The 22,117-nt window shown below is 43.8% G+C and overlaps 1 protein-coding gene across 1 annotated transcript in view; it reads right to left on the bottom strand.

The window, feature by feature from the left end:
* Positions 1-11,688, bottom strand: part of LOC310791653 (integrin alpha-11-like) — a gene marked incomplete at its 5' end in the record, with an annotated part of 85,784 nt that extends 74,096 nt beyond the window's left edge. Inside the window, one exon of the mRNA XM_083653303.1 lies at positions 11,640-11,688. Within this exon, the coding sequence (XP_083509429.1) occupies positions 11,640-11,688 (49 nt within the window). The remainder of the gene's footprint in view (positions 1-11,639) is intronic.
* Between the last annotated feature and the right edge of the window lie 10,429 nt (positions 11,689-22,117).

Below are 22,117 nucleotides of genomic sequence, written 5' to 3'. Positions count from 1 at the left end.
CCGCTCGTCGGCGGGTTTTTAAAAGCTGATGCGTCGGAAGATCTTCCCATTTCTTCCTGACTTCGTCAACTGCCCGCAGTGCGCAGTCCGCCATCACATTCATTACTGATTGCACTTGTGATTCTGTTTTTGTGTTGGCGCTGTTAAATTGAGCTGTGAGAACGTTTCTACGCTTTGAATACAACTCTATAAGTCTGAGCTGAGTTGGAGCTGTCTGTCAACTGTCTCGAGCTCGTCTGAGAGAAGTGTGTTGCTTGGCAACAAGCACGTATTCACGTGGACGCGCACGTCCGCAGCCTAAAGACCGGGCGCAGCTACGACCATGGTAAGTCAGGCTTGGTGCACTCGGTGTAAATTCAAATCACAACGTCGGGCGTAGCTAAGACCGGCGTAACAGTTAAGACCTACTTTTTTACGCCCAGCCGGTGCACTCGGCTCCTGGTGTTTGGAACGTGTGGAGTGTTTTATGGAAAATGTCCAGACCATAACACCTGGCCTAAGTGCAACAAACAACCGCAAAGTTCTTGTACTAACATGTCAGAATAGTGACTGTCTGTGTTCTGACCACTCCTTACAATAAACTCATCCCTGTCTGACCCCTCTGCCCTACTGTAAACACACACTTCCCCTGGAAGGCATGTCAATATTCATCCTAGAAGCTTGCAGAGAGGTAGAGCTGTCCGTCACATTTGACTGACAGGCCTCAATCAACTTCTTTTTAAAGAAACACATACCACACAGCAGTCAAACAGCGTAGCATCTACAAGACCACCTACTTAGCCACTGCTACATTCCCACAAAGACGTTTCTGTCACTTATACGGTGTAGGTACTAGGGTTGTCAAAAGTATCGATAAAAATCAATACTAAAGATTTGAAACGGCTACAATACTCATTTGCGATAGGTATCGATAGTATTGATAAGTATCAATACTAAAAAATGTCAACTGATACAATGCTCATTTGTAACAGTATCAATATCAGCAGTGCCTATAATGAAAAATCAAACATACTACTGATTTCTCCCTCCCTGTCATTGGTGGGTATCTGTTGCTTCAACAAGCTCAAGGTGTTCTGATAGGCTGATGACTAGAGCAGGGGTAATCTCCTGTGTTCTGATAGGCCGATGACTAGAGCAGGGCTAATCTGCTGTGTAAGTGCAAAGTTTTAAATTAGTTTTATCAGACATAGATTATGGTAGGAGAAGCGTACGTCTGTCCATCCATCTGTCTTTGTTTATTTTTCATTCCTCTTGATGTGTTGTCATGTCGTGGTATCGAAAATGGTATCGAGTATCGATATTTTCCTGGGTATATCGGTATCAAAGTAGAAATTCTAGTATCGTGACAGCCCTAGTAGGTAACCTCACAACAGACAAGATGACCAAGTCAAATATTTAAAAGCTGTGTCCTCAGTTCAGATGTTCACAATTCGGTGGTAAGGAAGCTAGACAATGCTAATCAGACTGGGAAAGCAGTTAGAGAAGATGCCTACCAGACAAAGATCTGGACCTAGTCAGTGACTAATTGATTGCAATTTAGGCAATTACCAGCTTGGTAGGACGAGCAAATGAGTCACTTTTCTGACTGCACAGTCGCACTGTTTGAGCTCAGCAACATCAAATGCGAGCGAGGCGCCTGACAATCTAATTACGTCTGATGGTGCACGAGTGAAGCCGTGTTGAGCTCTGTGGTTACGTCCTGATTAGAGCGTGTGGGAAAGCATAATTCGTGGACAAGTGTAATGTGACGTGCAAGAGAGGAAAACAAAGGCCGCTACGACGAGACCCGATCAAAGAAGGAACCGGATTTCCAAATTTATGTGATTAAAGTCCTCTCTCACATCCTTGGACAGCGTGACCGGACGACGGAAAAAGAGTCGCAAATTTCTGTTTTTGATTAAAACGTTGATCAGAGAAGGTATTTTCATATTGCTCCTGGCTGTCACCAGACAGAAAAATCGTATTAATGATGACAACATCCTTCAGCTTTTTCATTTCCAGCAGAGGAGGAGAACCTTGAGTGAGATTTTCCTCTTTGGCAGAGGAGAGCAGGGGAGAACATCATCGTCTAGCACTCTGACTTCCTCTCAATCCATCTCTCCGTTCATCTATCTTCTACTTAATCCCATAACTGATGCCTTCTTCACCCGTTGCCAGCCCTCTCCTAGTTGTGTTAGTGTTGTAGTACTGTCTCATGGTGATTTATGTCCAGTGTTGGGCAAGTTACTTTCAAAATGTAATATACTACATATTACTAGTTACTTTTATTTGAAAGTAATAAGTTACTTTACAATATTACTTTCTGTGTAGAGTAACTCGTTACTTATTACACTACTTTTGCATTACTTTTACCAAAACAACAGCAGCAGCAGAATGACATCGTCGCCCCGGAACCATCCCCCCCAAAAAATTCAACCGCCTTGAAGTCAGTATAAACAATCCAAAATTCTAAATGTTATTCTTTTCCTTTGTTATTGTCATCTATAGTGGTTATTTGCATAAAAACACACAGTTTGATTAGGAAATGATTGTATCTTTTTTAAATATTTGCTTTGATTTAATAAAATGTAACTCAATTTGTAACTTGAGTTACATGACAAAGTAACTGGTATAATATTACTGAAATAAGTTATATTACTGAGTTACAGCTAAAAGTAATATATTACATGTAATATGTTACTTTTGTAATGAGTTACACCCAACACTGTTTATGTCTCAGCTACTGTAAGGTAAGGGTCAAAGGTCATTTTGCCCTTCTTACACTGGTGTGCCTTTCTACACTGATACTCAATTATGGTTGAACTGCAGCCAAAAATATACAGGCTAGATCAGTGGTTCTCAAATGGGGGTCCGGCGACCCCCAGGGGTCCATGGCACTTTGCCAGGCGGTCCGCGAAAAGTTTTCAGGGGGGAGGGGGGAAACACTTTTTTTGTGTGCAAAAGCTTCATAGTTCAACGAAAATATGTTATGCTTTAAATCTAAAATGGTTCATGGATTACATTCTAATCTGACAAACCTATCAGTTTAAAAATCAAGCACGTTACCGTGGAAACAATTAAGTTGATCCCAAAATCACAAATCGGAATGAGGAGGTCCCCGGTATATTTTCTATCTTGTAAGTAAGGGGTCCTTGGCTGAAAAACATTTGAGAACCTCTGTCTTAACTAACTTACCTTAACCTAACTAACTAACTATCCGGTGTTCATAAAATTGTGAGACTAAACTCCGGCTGACACCCCAAAAACCTACAATCTGCTACAGAAATATGAATATTAATGTTTGTTTATTAACTGGCCCCTAGGTCTCATGTCATTTTGCAAAAGTGGCCCCCGAGCCAAAGCAAGTTGAGTATCCCTGTTATAAGGGGTTCCTCCTTGGCTGAAAAACATTTGAGAACCTCTGGGCTAGATAGATTAGGGAATAAACACCGCTCACATACAGTAGTAGACTTCACAGCGAGAAAGGAAGAGGAAATTGAAAGAAAGTGAAGGCAGCTTTCTCATGCTTAATGAGACACAGAGTGGAGTTGTTAAGGGAGTATTATTGCTTCAACATAATGTGTTTTTCTCAGTTTGAGCCCCAACATCTGAGCTGTGTGGAGGAGATGGATTTCACGGAGCAGCACGGCACACACAGGCCCCCTGGTTGTAAAGCCCACCTCCCCACAGAGCTCCTCCTGTCGTCTCCCAGGCTCTTGTCCACACACTGCGGGGCTTATTCAACCCCTTTACCACTCCACTCCACGCTTCCCCACTCTCTCAGAGCACTCGAGCCATCTGTGAGGGTCGGGTCAAGTCAAGTGTGCCTTTTTCCCCCCTGCTGCTAGGGGGGAACTCAGTTGAATGTAAGCAACAAGGTGAAGGAATGATCAACAAGGTTTGAAAAGACGAATTTGAGTCGTACCGCAAAACAAATGAGAATTGAGGTCAAGGTGAAGTCAGTGCGGCGCCCAGGGTCGTCTTGAACCTGATTGACCCCACACGCTCGGAATGAGTTATATAGGTCGTGCAGGTCGGACATTTATTGGACGAATTTGTGAATCATAGCATGTAAACAAACAGAATCTTGTCATTTCCACCACAGCTATGAAGACTATCAGTTATGTTTTGGTTAATGAAGAAGATAATTTTATTTTTTTTAAGTTAAGTTATCCTTTATTTATCCCCATGAGGAAATTCCTCCTCTGCATTTGACCCATCCTCTACTAGGAACCTTCCTAGAACTAGGAGCAGTGGGCAGCCGCAGTGCAGCGCCAGGGGACCAACTCCAGTTCTTTTGCCATTTCCTTGGTCAGGGGCACTGACAGGAGTATTAACCCTAACATACATGTCTTTGATGGTGGGAGAAAACCCACACGAACACGGGGAGAACATGCAAACTCCACACAGAAAGGACCTGGGACGGACCGGGGTTCGAACACGGGACCTTCTTGCTGTGAGGCGACAGTGCTAACCACTGAGCCACCGTGGCGTTTTCTGCTTCGTTGATGGTGTGCATGCCTACAAAGCTCAAGTCTTGGGCCGATGCTCTTTGCCTATGTTGTCCCTCATCCCTGTCAGCATAGCATCTCTTGTCACTGTTCTCCCCGTGCTACTAACTCAACTATATCACCATGTTCAATCAAGCAGCAGCCTCAGTTATAAAAAAAAAAAGAAGAAGTTATAAATACATAACTTTCTAGCTGGTGTCCCCAAACCTCTCAGACAGCAATATGCTCCAATCTGTCCTTAAATAAAGCAAGAATTGAAATGAGATTTTAAACAAGTCTCTCTGTCGCTAACCTGATGCTGCCAGATGGTTTGCTTTCACAGAATCTGGGAACGCGTTAGACAAATTTTGAAAGGGCCTTTCAAAAAGCTACCTGGCACGTGATTGGATGAACCATCTGTTAAGGTGCGATCCGTGAGTAGATACAATTTTTAGCATTATTGGTTAGTTTATCTGTCACTCAGAGCCATTTTGCCTGAGTGACTTGAGAATATTTGTGCGTTATCAGTTTGGGCCGTTGTGATTGGCTAAGCTTGTGAGAGGCGGGGGGGCTGCGACGTCATTTCCCGCCCTGACGGAAGCGGGAAGAGTGAGAATTGTTTGCTTGAGAGACATTCGTGTGAGAGGAGCTGCGGATGGGCGAGCGCATGGGAGAATGCTTTCCCATGTGGCGTCATGGACTAAAGACTTTACTCTTGATGGAAATATGGACGGCCTAATGCCTCTTTGACTCTTTACCCTGGGACACGGGTCCCATCCATCACTTTATGTATGTAACAATTTGTCTATGGGCCGTTTCAACAGATCTTCGCCTGCATGCTGGAGTTCAGCAAAGACAACGGAGCGATCGGACCAGGTGGTCGTCGGGTGCTTGCCGAGCGGAGGGCTTCACCAGAGAGAGAGGGTCCGACTCCGGACCAGACCGGGCGGGGCTCGACGGCGTGGAGGACGCAGAGAGATGGCGGCGAATCCACGCAGAGAACCGTGTGCGCTGCAGCAAGCTACTGATTGGTGAGAGCTCGTCCCTCATTGCTAAAGTCACGGTCTTGCTAAATGTTAACACAACTAGTCCAAACAAACATCGTTCGTATTAGTTTATGGTGTGAAGGTCGTCGAGTGTGTTAACGATAGTTAACGCTTAAGATAAAAAATAAGATCAAATACAATGCTAAATTAAATTGTGCAGGCTTTTAGTAAAAGAGTTGCGATAGACCCTTTTCACGGGGGCCATTTTGTGTCCAAAAGGCAGGGTAAACACAGGTATGGCCCCCGTGAAAAGGGTCTATTCAGCTCCCAATGTTTGTTAACTAGCAGACGTATACCATTGCACTTGTTGGCATTAGTCATCGTTTGGATTTTGAGATGCAGAGGAGTGGTTACAGTTATATTGAGCAGCTGTATTCCGTCAAGAATCGTTCGTCCTGGACAAGAATCCGAAATACACATAATTCCTTAGATAGGGAATATTCTGAAGTGTTAATAAGCTGCAGAAGAAGTCAACAACAGGGAATCCAACTAGCAACTCCCACTCCTCTTCAGCAGCAAGTTAGACAAGTGAGACTGATACATCATGCAGGGGGTTTGAGACTGCGAGAAGCAGAAGCAGAACCCAGGAGACCACAGCTTTACCACAGAACATTAGCGCGGTGACAGACAGACAGACACACTCTCCTTTTTGGACTCGGAACAATTGGGTCTGTTGAGTTCTGTCAAGCGACCCGGAGTGTATCGCACCTTGAAACGCCACAACCATAGAGCCCATTTTGTTCTGTCCGGTGAAAACCTCCATTCATGGCATATCTATCATGCATATACATTCATCTAAATATTGACACATTCTCGCGTTGCTCATATCCTGTTGCATGAATGGTTCCCATGTTCCGCTTGCCAGCTGGTCTTTGATGATGCTAGCCTAGCCGCCAAACATTCTCCTGAGAATCCTGTTTATCTGGAGACAACATGAAAAGAGAGACTCAAATAGATTGTGTGTTGTTGGGATTGGGAACACATGCACATTTTAAAAAAACGACATCAAATCACAAAGTAACTGAGCGAACGGTGTAATTTTACAAACAGAGGTAGGAGGCAGGCTATGGTGTTTTGAAATGTCAGCTCCGCGATACAGTTTCTGTCATTTTTCTGCACATAAATGCGAACGATTCTGGGAGCTGCTTTGCTCTTTGATGCCGCGATGCTTTGATGGCTTTTAAGAGAAAGGCAAATTGCCCTCAGACTCCGAGCAGCAGTCGGTGTCGTCTGACCGAGGAGAAGGCGAGATGTAAAACAGGGGGGAAAGTGTCGGTGGGTGAAAGCACGCGAGTGGAGGCCGTCCAGTTTCCATCTCGAGCCCCTAAAACGTGGCAGAGCAATTTAATATTCCCCCAGTAATATCGGCAGCCCTCTCTAACGGGTCGGGTCGGGAGCTCTTGCTGGGTTTCCTCTGTGTACCGGCTTCCGTGCCCAGATAAATAAACCTCAGGCCCGGTGGCTGCCGGTGCGCGGCCACTTTAGTGCACTTTGGCCCGACACCAAGCTGCAGGAGCGCCGCCCGCAGACCCACTGACACAGAGCAGCAGCCCCACGGACGCAGCGCAAACCTGGAGGAACCAGTGGCTAGCAGGCATCCTCACACAGGACATAACACTCCACTGACACCTCTCTGCGTTACACTATGTTCATGCGGATAAGAATATAGGAATAGCATATGCGGTATCATGTCGTCTCTCGCTTTTTACGTTAACTATTGCATACTAGTAGTCTGGCGTGTGTACAGTATGTGTGTAGATGCTCATGGCTGTTACCCTCGTTATGGGGCTAGTAGATTGAGTTTTAAAGGAACAGCTCACCCTAAAATCCGAAAAAACATATTTTTCCTCTCACCTGTTAGTGCTATTTATCCATCTATATCGTTTTGTGTTAGTTGCCCGAGTTTATCAGAGATGTCTGCCTTCTCTCCAATACAATGGAACTGGATGGCACTCGGCTTGTGGTGCTCGAAGCACCAAAAAAATACATTTGACAAACTCAACAGCATTGTCTCTTTCCAGAAATCATGACCCGGTTACTCGAGATAATGCACAGACTATGTCGTGAGCAGTTTCATGTAGGAACTATTTTCTTTTGTAGGAACTAGCTACAGTAGCAGCTAGTGGGTGTAGTTCGGTCAAAAGAAAATAGTTCCTCCAGTCTCGCAGATCACGGACAAATATGGCTGAAACGAAAACAAGATGGCGACGGTCACAATGCGAAACTCGACGCTTCAGAACGCGAGTCCAGAAACCAGCGGGTGACATCATGGCGGCGACGTCCATATTTTTATACAGTCTATAGTTTGAACAAACACGAGCATCAAATCATCTCCAAAAGCATCTGAATGAAGCCTTTTTCCATTTGATCTGGGTTTCCACGAAAATGGTTTTCTCTGGAAAGATACATGGACAATATACTTTTGACCATTTTGGCACATGATATCTGCAGGACCCCAGGCCAAGGTAAATGCACTGGGAGGGGATGGGCTAATGTGAAACCAGATGTGCTCCATACATAACAGCCAGCTTACCAAGCTGTTGACCTTTTTAACCATCCAAAGACCCTCCAGGCATCCAAACTAGCCCTCCATGACAACGCTTAAGCCACATCGTATAAGCAGCAGCATACCCAACTCAGGTCAGCTACAGTGTTACGCACACAACTGCATGTCACTGTGAAGACATTGGAAGCTAGCAGTTGCCAGGTTCTTCTAACTGACTGAGATAAAACAATGTTACTACTGAACACTGAGAAGATGTTGCGGTTGAGCTGATGTTGCGTAACATCTACTGGATGAGAGAGAATTAATAACTTGGCCCATAAATCGCCCATAAAAGTCAATCAACGGTATAATAACTCTAAATTGGCCTTCATAGCCTGAACCTCTTAAACGACAGTGTGTCAAGCATCACACGTCCAAGTGCTCCACATGGTGACCACAAATGGGTGCTGTTTTTGCTTTATGACCCCTAGATGAATCTACTTTGACTATCTAACTATGTTGGATTATCTTCAAAGTGCTTTCAGTTGTCCTTTGAAAGCAAATTGAAGCAATATTTGACTTTGGTAGATCACTCATTTTTGTCTGTTTGTATAGCTGTTCTCCAAATATGATTTTCACATGCTTCTCAAATCCCAAAGTAAATCTCTATTGGTGACCAAGAGGACAAACCTGACTGTTAAGGAGCACATAGTTTGTGTATATGCATTATGCAAATGCGGTTAGACATAACTGTGTCTTTTAGACAGTGTTGGGGGTAACTCATTACAAAAGTAACATATTACATGTAATATATTACTTTTAGCAGTAACTCTCACTTATTACTTATAGGATTTCAGTAATATTATACCAGTTACTTTGTCAAGTAACTCAAGTTACAAATTGAGTTACATTTTATTAAATCAAAGCACATATTTAAATAAAGATACAATCATTTCCTAATCAAACTGTGTTTTTATGCAAATAACCACTATAGATGACAATAACAAAGGAAAATAATCAGATTTAGAATTCTGGATTGTTTACACTGACTTCAAGGCGGTTGAAATTATTATTCAGGATGGTTCCGGGGCGGTGATGTCATTCTGCTACTGTTGTGAAAGTAATGCAAAAGTAGTGTAATAAGTAACAAGTTACTCTACACAGTCACAGACAGTAATAATATGTAAAGTAACTTATTACTTTCAAATGAAAGTAACTAGTAATGTGTAGTATATTACATTTTGAAAGTAACTTGCCCAACACTGCTTTTAGATGATTGGCAGTCAGTTCTTGTGGCAGGAGGAAGACACCCTCTGACATTCTATATCTTCTCCTCCTACTTCCTAGTTCTGAATGAAACGACCCTGCTCAAAGTATCTGGATGGGATCCTCAGTCCCACGACTAAACAAACAGTGGTCTTTCTTGAACGCAGCCCCCTTTCTCTACTGTATAGTATGTGCATGCCAATAGTTTTCCCACTGCAGCCAGCATCTTGTCTTGGTTGCTTCCCTCACAGACTCCAGCTACAGTAGGTCAGCATCTGCATGAGAGACAAAACCTCACTTCCAACAAATTCCAAAAATCAAAGCAAATATTTACAGTCGAGACTTCCTCCCGTGCACTCTTTAGTTTTGCATTGTTTACCAAATGTCCAAAATTGAGGATTAATGAGTTGCTCGCTCAAACCTCAAAAGTCCTGAACTGTGTTGTTGACGTCGACATGATGCAGCTTAACAGGAAAGGAGTGATAAAACTTCACAATAAGGGTAATTAAGGGGTAGTTACTCTAATGCTTAACGAGCATTAACAGAACCCTTAATTAACAGCCTTGACCGTAAACTGGCTGTAACCGTAACCTCAGTGACTTCATGCCTCAACACGACCACAATACGTTAGAACACCATTAGTAATACTAGACACATGAGTTAACTGTTCATTAAGGATTATTTCATGCTTATTAATATTAAGCATGAACCAAGCATTAATTAATATTAATTCATATTGTTAAGTGTTACCAAAGGAGAGAGTAATGTTTAAGAAAGAAAGAAGAAAACACAATGTGAAATGGTCACATAGTATATCATAAGTTCAATAAACCCCCACAATAATAAGATCTCTAACATACACTACCAAATGGTTTTGTTTTCACGTGTGATCTGATCTCGTGATCTCGCGCGAATCCAGCTGCTTTGCAAGGTTACACTTGGCACTGTACCAACCCCCTTATTTGTTAATTTATTTTTATCTAATTAATATGGATGAATTAATTAAAAAACCTTACTGGACCTGTTATAGTTAGTTTAAGGGGGGGGGAGTGTTTTATTCATTCATTCTCTCTCTCCCTCTCTTCATTCATTCTCTCTCTCTCTCCCTCTCTTCATTCATTCTCTCTCTCTCTCTCTCTCCCTCTCTTCATTCATTCTCTCTCTCTCTCTCTCTCTCTCCCTCTCTTCATTCATTCTCTCTCTCTCTCGCACCCATCTGGATGGGTTACTGCTCTTGTGATTTCACTGGTAATTGACGCCAGACAGTTCTGGCTCCACGCCAACATCTCTGCAGTTGGGCTGGAAACTCTCGAGCGGCGATTGTGAAGAAGATAGCGTCAACTTTCATCTCAAACGCCTGCTTCCAATCAAAACGCAGCGCACCTCAGCTGGACCTGAGGAAGCCAACACATCCTCCGAGCTCCGCCTCCCCGTGTCTCTCACCACAGGACGGGGTCGAGATGTGAGGTTACAGTGTGTGAGACGGTGGGAGAGGATAGCAGTCAGTCATTCTCTTAGTGCACTACTGTATACTGTGTTAACCCATTGATACCTCATGCAGCATTTGCGTGTATATCCCTCATTTGTGTGCGTATCCCTTTAAGACCGCGAACCGCGTTAACGCAGGCTCAAAGGGATACACACACAAATGCTGCATCAGGTATCAATGGGTTAAGCCCATTCAGGTTTCCAATTCAGGCCACGCATATATATATAATGGAACAGGAAAATCTGGAGACGTTTTCTATCAATTGATCTATTGTGTAGCTCTTCTACTGTAGCTGTTGTAGCGTTCTAGATATGTATTTCAAGCTTTTTAGAAGGCAAAGTCTAAAAGTTTTCCAGTTGGCAAAGTTGGCAAGTTACAACTGACAATTACTGTCACATTATTGTACTTCAAAACTATGTGCATAGAGAGAATTCTCTCTCCACAAAGGGTCACATTCATGTATTCGTACGACACAAACATACCAAGATGCAAGCATGCACACCTATGCGTCGTACCCGCCCCCCCCCCCCCCCCCCCCCCCAAAAAAAAAAAAAAAAACACACACAAGAGAGGCCTGTTTTCCAACGGATGAAACAGTAATTTTGATTGGACGATAAAGTGAACGATGGTCAACCTGTTACTATGCAGATGTTCATTCATGATTTTAACAGACACACATGCATTTTAGTCTTTTGAGACAGAGCCTACACAGTAAAGGCTACTACATTATAATAGGGGAGAGAGGGACGGGGTTGCCAGGTTCTTAGCGGCAAAAGCCTCCCAGTGCAAATTAAACGCTAACTCATAAACAGCCCAATGATCAATGAAACTAATAATAAAAAAAAAAACAATAACAAAACTCCACAGTGCAACTCCTCACTCACCTAGCAGCTGGCTGCAGATCCAGAGCAGGAGGAAACAGTAGTACTCCATATGTGTGCTGGCGTGTGTGTATGTGTGTGCACGCGTGTGTTGTTCTGTCTGTGAGTGTGCGTGTGTGTGCGTGCGTGCGCTGGGTGTGCAGAGGTGCAGAGAGACCCAGCAGCGTGCACCAGTTAAAGATCCCAGTCTGATTGACTCCCCTGCTAGTGTAAACGCTCCCTATATCTGGGGGAAGTGGGAGGGGACTTCAGACTGAGGCGGTCCACTCTGACACAGCCAGCAGGAGGTCCACTCTGACACAGCGAGCAGGAATCCTCTTGTCTCCTCACACACACACACTCATTCAACTCCAGTTTGATGGAGATGTCCACAGCGGGAATTCTCAGAAATGCCTCCAACTTGAGGCTAAAGTTTCCATCGTGGGGATTTATATAATAAAGATGAGTGAGGTGATAACTGCAACGTATCCCCCCACCTTGTTACCTAAAGATTTTAGGGGACTGGGAATTAGGGCTGCAACTAACGATTATTTTCACAATCGATTAATCTGTCGATTATTTTCTCGATTAATCGATTAGTTGTTTGGTCTATAAAATGTCAGGAAATGGTAGCAAATGACGATCAGTGTTTCCAAAAGCCCCAAGATGACGCCCTCAAATGTCTTGTTTTGTCCACAACTCAAAGATAATATCAGTTTACTGTTATACAGGAGTAAAGAAACCAGACAATATTCACATTTAAGAAGCTGGAATCAGAGAATTTAGATCTTTTCTCTTAAAATTGGACTCAAAAGGATGAATCGATTATCAAAATGGTTGTAGATTAATTTTCTGTCGATCGACTAATCGATTAATCGTTGCACCTCTACTGGGAATAAATACCTATCAATCACCATTTTTGAACTAATTGATGATGTGGTATTTTAAATGGCACTCAATGTCTATCTCTTCTTCTTCCCCCGAAGATAGCCACGTTCTAACCTCTCGTTGGAAACTTGGTCTGCTTTTCATAACCAGTGATCGCAAAGAATACATTTGCGCTAATATATCGCAGTGCCATACTGTAGTTAGCTGCATCCTGACATTATTACCCTAGAATGATCTTGTTTTGACGTTTATTTATTTATTTATCTTATTCCACTTTTATTTCAACAGTCATTTCAAGCAGAAAGAATGCCCCTATTTACTCGACTGCCTGGCAAACAGCATCAAGTCTGTCAAGGGAGACGGGAGAATAAATATTGAAGCAGCAAAACGAGAGACACGCTACGGCACACAAATTGTCAGATTGGCACACGGATGCTAGAAACTCTACATGCAAAGACTCTGGTTTTCGCTGAGGTCACTACCCCGCTTTCCACACATAGTTCTGTTTCTCGGGTTCCAGAGTTGATTGTGGAGATCGTACTGTATACAGTAGATCAGCGATGCCACCAAACATTTCCTCGTTGCAGAGCTGAAAAGCCTGATCTGTCATATTGAAGCCATGCACCACACATGGTATCGTCGTGCTACGACCACAAGCTAACCAGTGTATTAACAGTGGAACGCACATTTTGGGGGTTTGTATGTTACCTCATACCCCTGCAGTTGAACCATCCAGTCCTAACTACGTGCATGTATCCTGATCGCACTTATGTAACAACGTATAGTTTGTTTTGGGGATATACATCAATACTCTGTGGTCATCTTCTTGCAGATTACCAATTCACTGCCTAACTGCTATATTCCAGATCAGACCATATCTTTTCTTATAGGCCTCCTTTTCCCATGGCTTCAAAAATGATTTTACTTTTTTCTCTCTTTATTTTTTTATGTTTGTTTTTTGTCTGTGTTTTTTCTCAAATTACTCGGTACGCATTCAATTCAAGACACTGGTTCTGGCCTACAGGGCAGTACACCAGACAGCCCCTCTGTACCTACAATCTATGGTCAGGTTCCAAATCTCTCACCGCACCCTCCCCTCCTCCACCAGTGCAGGACGCCTCGCCCCTCCTTCACTACGGGGGCTCAAAAGTCGCTCATCCCGATCGCGACTCTTCTTGTCCCTGGCACCTCAATGGTGGAACGAGCTTCCACATTCGGTCACGACGTCCGAATCACTGCCGATCTTTCGGCAAAGACTTAAAACACACCTTTTCAGGCTCCATCTGGGCCCTTCTTGAAACTAACTTATCTCTCTCTCTCTCTCTCTCTCTCTCTCTCTCAAAAAAAAACCCACTACTCCTTCAGAAGTTGTAGCTGTCATAGACTGTGTTGCATAGTTGATTTCTCTATTGCTGACAAAAATGTGTTATTGTAAGTGGCTTTGGATAAAAGTGTCTGCCAAATGAATGTAATGTAATAACCTTGGGTACAGCTGTAAAGAAAAAAGAAAAACAGTAGACACAATTGTGTAGATTATTGTATAAATTGCTGATACTGAAATAAAAAGTTAAAACATTATTTTACTGTACTGCAACGATTAAAAATACAGTATTTGTAGGTGCTCTGCTGCAGAACGTCTTTCAGAAGCAGGCTCTGTGTGTTTGCCTGTAACACTCTGCCATGTGCATTGCTCAGGGGAATTACGGTATGCACTATTTACTGTAGCTCAGGGATGGGCAACTTGGATGATAGAGAGGGCCACACAAACAATGTCCTCACTACCAGAGGGCCAGATTGTGACCGTGCACTTCCACCAGTAGCCTACTGTAACACCATCACTCCCAATTATAGCTACTAATTTGATTAAAATGACCATCCTCAGCAGCCACAGCATCCTAGGCGGGAATCAAAACCCAGGACCTTCAAGCTGTGAGGCGACAGTGCTACCACTGTGCCACCGTATACTAATACAATATAATACTACAACAGCAACAACTACTGTTACTGCTACTACTAGTACTAATCTTCATCATCGTCATCATCATCATCATAATAACCATAATATAAATCTATTATCTATAAAAGGGAGCTAGGGCTCTGTCTGTTTCTCTCTGTCCCACTGATGACATCATCAGTGATGTCATAAATTCACTTCTTCTTCTGTGGTGTTTTATGGCAGTCGGCATCCTTTATGTCGCATTACCGCCTTGTTCTGGATTTATCCATCCACTGTTTCCCTACGTTCTCTCCCCTTGATAAATTCACTCACACACACACGCACACGAGGCTATAGTTCATTGATGATGTCACTGATGACATCACTGATGTCATACATAGGGATTGTGACATCATTGATGTGTCGATGATGTGTGTGTGACGAGAGAGAGGCGAGAGAGGGGGAGAGACTGAGGGAGAGGGAGACATTGCATGTGTGCCAATAGGGCATGTGAGGCCACGCAGCAGCCGCCGCGCATTGGGCGAGCTGCAGGGCTGGCAAGGCTGCGAGCCCGCGCAGCGCGATGCCTAGTTGAATAGAATTTCAGTGAAGAAAAGATATCTGGCACATGTCTTTGCAAGGCCTACTACAGTATATATCATTAGCAGATAGACACAGTCAAACCCCATGTGAGGAGAACAAGAGAAGTTGTGAAGTGCCTGTAAAAGTCATCAGGAAGTGGAAGTCCTCAAATGTCCCGATGTTGATATCCAGCACCGAGCCCGTGTCTGTCTGAAGGTCCAGATCGGATCTCCAGCACCGGGCCCGTGAGCAGCTGTCTGTCTGAAACGTGTGCTGTGAAGACTGGCCCACCACCACCGCACCATCAGCACCTCCATCAACCACTTCCTCCTTGTTTTCACTCACAGCCACTTCTTTTTGTCCGGACAGAACCACTCATAAGACGGAGCAAAACCCAGCCAGCGGTTTGCGCTTCAAACAGCCGGGAGAACCCAGTCTTCAAAAAAAAATATCGAGGCTTGCTTTGATTAAAGGGTGATTAAATGCTCATTGGCTTGTTCTCCCTCATCACTTGCCCCTCTGTGCACGGCTGGTCCCTCTCGTTTCCTCTTTCAAGTCAGGAAATGAAGTCCTGTACCTACGGCGGGTGCCTGCGTACGTCCGCTCCGCCCTGTTGACATAGCTATCAATGGCCAGAGTTCCTGAATGAGTTCCTGCAGCCTGAAAGTGAGCGTTATTCCCTGCTCAGATAGATTTTTTACTGCTGATATAGAGAGGCAAAGTGACCGCCTACTTCCTGCTTCAGCACTGTACCAGAGATTTTCATCCGCCATTTATTTTCCCATAGACATTTCGTAAAATGCTTATAAAAATAGTTTTACTTTGTCGAACAACATGGTTCAGCTATATTTAGAATCGGGAGAGACCCTAGAACATTTCACTCCGACCAAAACTGAAAAAAAAAATGCATTGAAAAAATTATTTCTTTAAATCCGCAATTCTTTTTAGTTTTGGTCCGAGTGAAATGGTCTCTCCTGTTTCTAAATATATCTGAACCGTTTGGTTTGACCAAGTAGAATTATTTTTTCTAAGCATTTGACGAAATGTCTATGGGAAAATAAATGGCGGATGAAAATCTCTGGTACAGTGCTGAAGCAGGAAGTGACGTTCCACTTTGGCTCTATATAGCTTGGGGAAGTAGCTTACGTCTCCATAGAAAGTCAAGGTAACTGCAGTTAAGTCTGTTTGCCCTTTTTTGCAGCCAGAAGTTATCCGGAGAGACTTATGGTATAATGTATCTATTCATTAGTATCTACAATAATACAATCATTTAAAATTTTAAAAAGAAATACAGTAGTAGTAAAGCTAATTTAATAAAAAAATATGCTCAATTATGTTGTTCTTTCTCAAAAGCAAGACTAAAGAGTACACATGGTTACATCATGCAGATCATTATTTCCCCAAGCAGACTTAACTAGGCAACATAACAGAGAAATATGATAAAAGGCAACATTCCTGACCACTCAAAACTCCCTGGGAATAAAACGTTCACAAATTGGAAGGAACAGTGAGGAGGTTGAGGGGGGGGGGGGGGGATGTTGATTATCATCATAAACATAAAAAGTCCAACAAACATAGAACGTTTCATAAGAAGAATGGCTTCAACCAGTATTGTGGGTAGAGAACTCATAGCCCGAGAGTCTCCCACTGTCAGCCTGCAAGACAAATGATAAATCTGAGAGGAACCTACAATTAAGATTAAGGTCTGTTCGCTCTGAATGAAGGCAGTGTGCCAACACAGTTTAAGGAGTTGGACTCCTTCTGTCAGTATTTCCAGACCCCGGGGGGGGGGGGGGGGGGGGGTTCTGTTCTGCTGACCAAAATTGCCATGTGGATATTTAGTTCACTTTCAGGAGGGGGGGGAATCGGGTCGAGGGGTACCAAAGGGGAACTAAAAGGAGTGTGAAAAATTTGGTTTTGAAATGCTATTCTCTTCCCCCTCCTCCGTCCTGTCCGGATCGTATAAGAGGGAGCAGAGTGAAGCGAGGCCTGAAATGAATCCTGAACAGGAGCTTACACGTCTCTCACCTTTTCTCTGAGGCCCTCTCTCTCTCTCTGACACAGTGCCACAACTGCAAGCAATTACCTCAATCACCCCTGGATGATCTGTTTGTGTGCGATGCTTTGCTATGTGTGGCTGGCTGTCTGTTTGTTTGAGGACAGGGCCTTCAGCCGGGAACAGGGCACGTCCGCTGGGGATCAGGAGAGAAGCAACAAACGCGGCTAACCTCCGCGTCGAGGTCCAGGCTTGTTGCATCGATCACCCGTCTTAAAGCTGTCAAGCCGAAGACCTCCTAGCCCCCCCGCGCTCTCTGTTCTGGAGACCTCCTAGCCCCCGGGGGCGCTCTCTGCTCCTTTTGCTCAGCTGCTGCTTGGCGAAAGGCCAGAGAGGGGGAGGGAGGTACAGGAGAAGTGGATGACCTCAGCTTCAATTAGTTAGACAGCCGCAAGTTTGACTGGTGGGGTTTTTGAAGGTCGATCTTTTAGGATCGAAGCAGCCATATTCTATATTTTGTGCTGATATTCTGTACATTTAAAGTTGACCAATCTTTGTGCCAAAGCTTTATGATGATGATGATGATTTATTATTATTATTATGATTATTATTATTATGATTATTATTATTATTATTATTATTACTAGTGGGCCGGTGGGAGTTAGACCCCCCTGGGAGTTAGACTGGAACACAGTGGTCTCCAAAGCCTCCAGGACACACTGAATTTAATCATAAATCACTGGTGATATCACTTATGTATCGGATTGGCGATGTCCCCCGAGCGCTCAACGATGATGTCATCAGTGAGTGATGTCATCGGAGGAGAGAGAGTGACATCACTTATGAAATCATGGGCCGGAGGTATGCGTGCGCGTGCGTGAGCACCTCTCTCTCTGTCTCTCTCTGTCCCTCTCTCTCTCTCTCTCTCTCTCTGTCTCTCTCTCTCTCTCTCTCTTCACCCTCAGCCATCCATAGATCCATAGATCCCAGAAGCTCGATATGCATTATGCAGTCTTTAGGCCCACAGTCCCTTGGCCAAACTAACTTCAAAACACATTAACTTCACTAAGCCATGTTGTCACAAGTCATCTCCAAATACGCATGAACTTCACTGAGCCATGTTGTCACAAGTCCTCTCCAAATACTGCACTTATTGCCAAGGACATTCCTTGGAAATCCTCTGTACAACATTAAACTGTAAACGGTACTGTATTAAACTGAAGCCTATTGGCCTGCGGAGATGTTTCTTTCCACAAATCACAGCCAAGCGAGGCGGAAGCAGGATGAAACAGAGAATGGTTTTTATAGCAGTTAGCCTACAGCGGCGCACACTCAACCGTCCTCCAAGGAGCGTTTTTCAAACAAGCTGCTATTCCAGCGGCTGGGTTTTGTTGGACCCGTATCTTCTGTTGTGTAGAGCAGACGAGACAATTGGGAGAGATGTTTTTTGGACCCATATCTGCCGTGTGGACGACGGGGAGAGATTAGTGCAGCAGCAGCACTCCAGCTCGTGCTCCTGCTAGAAGCATTAACCTGGAGAAAGTATTGGAGGTCTTCCTCTTCAGGAAGCGGTTGCACAGCTAGCTCTCCGTGAAGCATATTGTACTGTACATGTTGAAACCAGATATAATGCTGTTCCAATAGTCACATATCACAGCCTGTAAGGGAATAGTTTGACAGTTGCAAATTAATCTTATTACCTCCGCCAAGGAGGTTAACACATTAAGTGCCAGAGACGGACTAATTCGTCTTACATAATCCAGCGCTTAAGTGCCAAGGACGGACTAACTCGTCTTACATAAAGATTTTTTTTTTTTGACAGTGGGACATCAATCAACCCCTTTTACATCTTCGAGATAAGTATTTGCAGCAAGAGCATGTGTGTAATCTATTTTACCGACCACTAAGTGGCGACAGAGACCGAGAGAAGTCACAGCCACGGGACCCAAAAGCCACAAAAGCAGCCGCCTCGCCCGGACACACACACACAGAACGGACAGAGATCCCTTCCCCCCAGAGCCGCGCAGCAACGCGCGAACACACACACACACACACACACACACACACACACACACACACACACACACACACACACCGCGGAAGCAAGCCATTCAAGGAAATGGCGACGCGATTTTACAGTAATCCATATCCATTTCAGACTCGTCTTGCCCGACAGGCAAGCAGGCAGGCAGGCACGCAGACAGACAGGCAGGCAGCACAACGCGCTTCTGACACGCCCGCTGAAGCCAGGAGGAAGGAGGAGAAGACACACGGAGGGAGGAGTTTGAATGAGAGGGGTGTTTCCTGTTGTTATGGAGGAAATTACTGTTCAAAACTATTGTTTAGAATGTCTGACGGTCTTACTGATGCCAAAAATGAATGGTTAAAGTGACTGTTTCACAAAAAGCCATTTATCTCTGAATAAATTTCCAGACGCTGAAACCATGCTGTACTCAACGGCTAATATCTACATAACTACTAACTCTGCAAACTAACTCTTTTAGACAGAGAAAGCACACATTCTATTAGTTATTTTTAGATGATTGATGTTCATGAATTCTTAACAGAAAATAATCCTCGGCTGTTCTAAAATGAGCCAGAATCGTCAAAAACACCCCTGGCACAACTTACCTACAGGAATGAAAACATGGCTGGCACCCAATGTGTTAAATGTATTCGCTATTCGGTGACGTTTGTTTGTCTGTTTGTCAGCAGGAAAAACGATTGGCCTGATTTTCATAGAACTTGAAGCCAAGTGGGTCAAGGAAGAACGGGAAGAACCCATTACATTTTGGAGCGGATCCGGATCCGACTCGCGAACAAGCAATTGGCTTAAAGGAATTGAGTGTTAAAGTGTGGACCAGTGACATCACTAATAGTCAAACTATTCATCATTCATCTAGTTTGACAGTTATTGAGAGTTGATTTGAGTTAATGAGTTATTAATTTGAGTTAGTGTGGACCAGTGATGTCACTGGTCCACACTTTAACACTCAATAACTGTCAAATTAAATGACAGACTTCAAAACCGTTTACAGTTTTCGGATATAATACTGATGTTCTAATGATACAAAGCTGGTTGAAAATGGGCAGAGTGTTCCTTTAAGGTGGCTCAGTGGTTAGCACTGTTGCCTCACAGCAAAAAGGTCCCGGGTTCGAACCCCCGGTCCGTCCCAGGTCCTTCCTGTGTGGAGTTTGCATGTTCTCCCCGTCTTCGTGTGGGTTTTCTCCGGGTGCTCCGGTTTCCTCCCACCACCAAAAGACATGTATGTTAGGGTTAATACTCCTGTCAGTGCCCCTGACCGAGGCAATGGCAAAAGAACTGGAGTTGGTCCCCGGGCGCTGCACTGCGGCTGCCCACTGCTCCTAGTTCTAGGAAGGTTCCTAGTAGAGGATGGGTCAAATGCAGAGAATGAATTTCCCCATGGGGATAAATAAAGGATAACTTAACTTAACTGCTCTCCGAGTGCCCTTACAGTTCTGATGTCATTTCAAAATATGTTTCACAAATTTGTGAAATGTGTAAATCTGTGATTCTTCTTTCTAGACATTCTTCTTCAACGGGCAGAAACCGACGATATGTTTCTTCACTTAATGATGACAAATGGCGTCTGTGGATAAATGACGTTTTAGAAAATATTATAGCCTACATGATGAGGATTTCAAACTAAGCCTGTTGTTTCACCATGCTGATCTGATCAGATGCTAAAACAGAGACTCGTGTTTTTGGCGGAATCATCTCAAAGGAATGAACTGAGATGGTCAACCAACGCTGGAGCAGATTCAAATCAAAGTGAAGCAATGCGAGCGGATTTGGATGGGGGGAGAGTCTGAGTGACAGAATACTGGGCCATGAGGAATTCCGTGGTTTTCGGGGCTACCAGACAGAAATCCTGTTACATTGGAGTGTGCAGTGTGGAGTCTTTTTTTTGTTATCATTATTTTGGGTTACGGTCGTAGGCCTGCGCGGTTTCTTTCTTGGTGTTAACAGTGTTATGGTCTCATAGCATGCGTGTGTTTGGGAGAGGACTCCTCTGTTGTATGAAAATCATAGCCAACTGTTGATGAGTAAATAAGCAATGCAGTATCTCTGCATGAATGTGCGTGCATGTGTGTTGACGCCTTGTATATAGGTGTAGAGTAGACCTATGCATTTATGCAATTTTGAGTCCTCTGTGAAATTTCTGCAGGATGTATTTTTACAAAAACGACAGCAAAGTGGAGGTTGCACCGGAGCAGTTGTTGCTGCAGTTGACACTGTTGATGTTTTCTAAAGATGGCATCTAGAATAAACACGTCTATCATGGTTGTAAACTCAACCTGAGATCTATGGCTTGGACCATCAAAGCCTGCTTTACCCACCACAGCTTAAGCTGAAGTGGAAATACATAATTCACCACATATTATTATGTGCAACAGACTGTGGTATGCTTTAGGAACGGCAAGGCGGAAATGGTTATGTGCTGAGAATGTGAACTTCTGCTAGTTTTTTGGGGTAAATAAGCAGAACAGACTTTTAAAAAATGGCACTTGACCAGTCTATTCTTATTGTTTATTTTCTCTACTCAACTTATCTGTTTTTACGGACACAAGAGACTGGAGTGGAGCAGAGTTGGACTTGAGTTGCCCTTAAGTCACCCACACACAGTGACTTGAGACTTGACTTGAGACTCGTCCTCAAAGACTTGAGACTTGACTCTGACTTGAAGGTTTGGGACTTGTGAACAATCTTTATTTTCTTTTTCCTTTTTTTGGTGCATTAAAATTAAGGAAATGTCTACTAATCATCTCTAATCATTGCTGCTACTGTCTTCTAATAGATACAATAGGATAATAGGAGTGAGGATAATACAGTACATGCTTTGAATTCCTTAGTTTTAGCTATGCAGTGTTTCAAGCAGACCGGATGGCATGAAACAGATGATAGAGCGCTCATCCATAGGGACTTGAGACTTGACTTGGACTTGCCCCTCAAAGACTTAAGACTTGACTTGGACTTGTGATCAAAGACTTGAGACTTGACCTGGACTTGCAAAAAATGACTTTTGAGCATCCCTGGAGTGGAGGTCTTCTATTATTAGAAAGCTGAGACCCAGACCG

The sequence above is a fragment of the Poromitra crassiceps genome, assembly GCF_964638095.1.
Source record: "Poromitra crassiceps genome assembly, chromosome: 16".
NCBI classification, from domain to species: Eukaryota; Metazoa; Chordata; class Actinopteri; order Beryciformes; family Melamphaidae; genus Poromitra; species Poromitra crassiceps.
The sequence above is the reverse complement of the archived record's forward strand: the minus strand, read 5'-3'. Positions and strand labels throughout refer to the sequence as shown.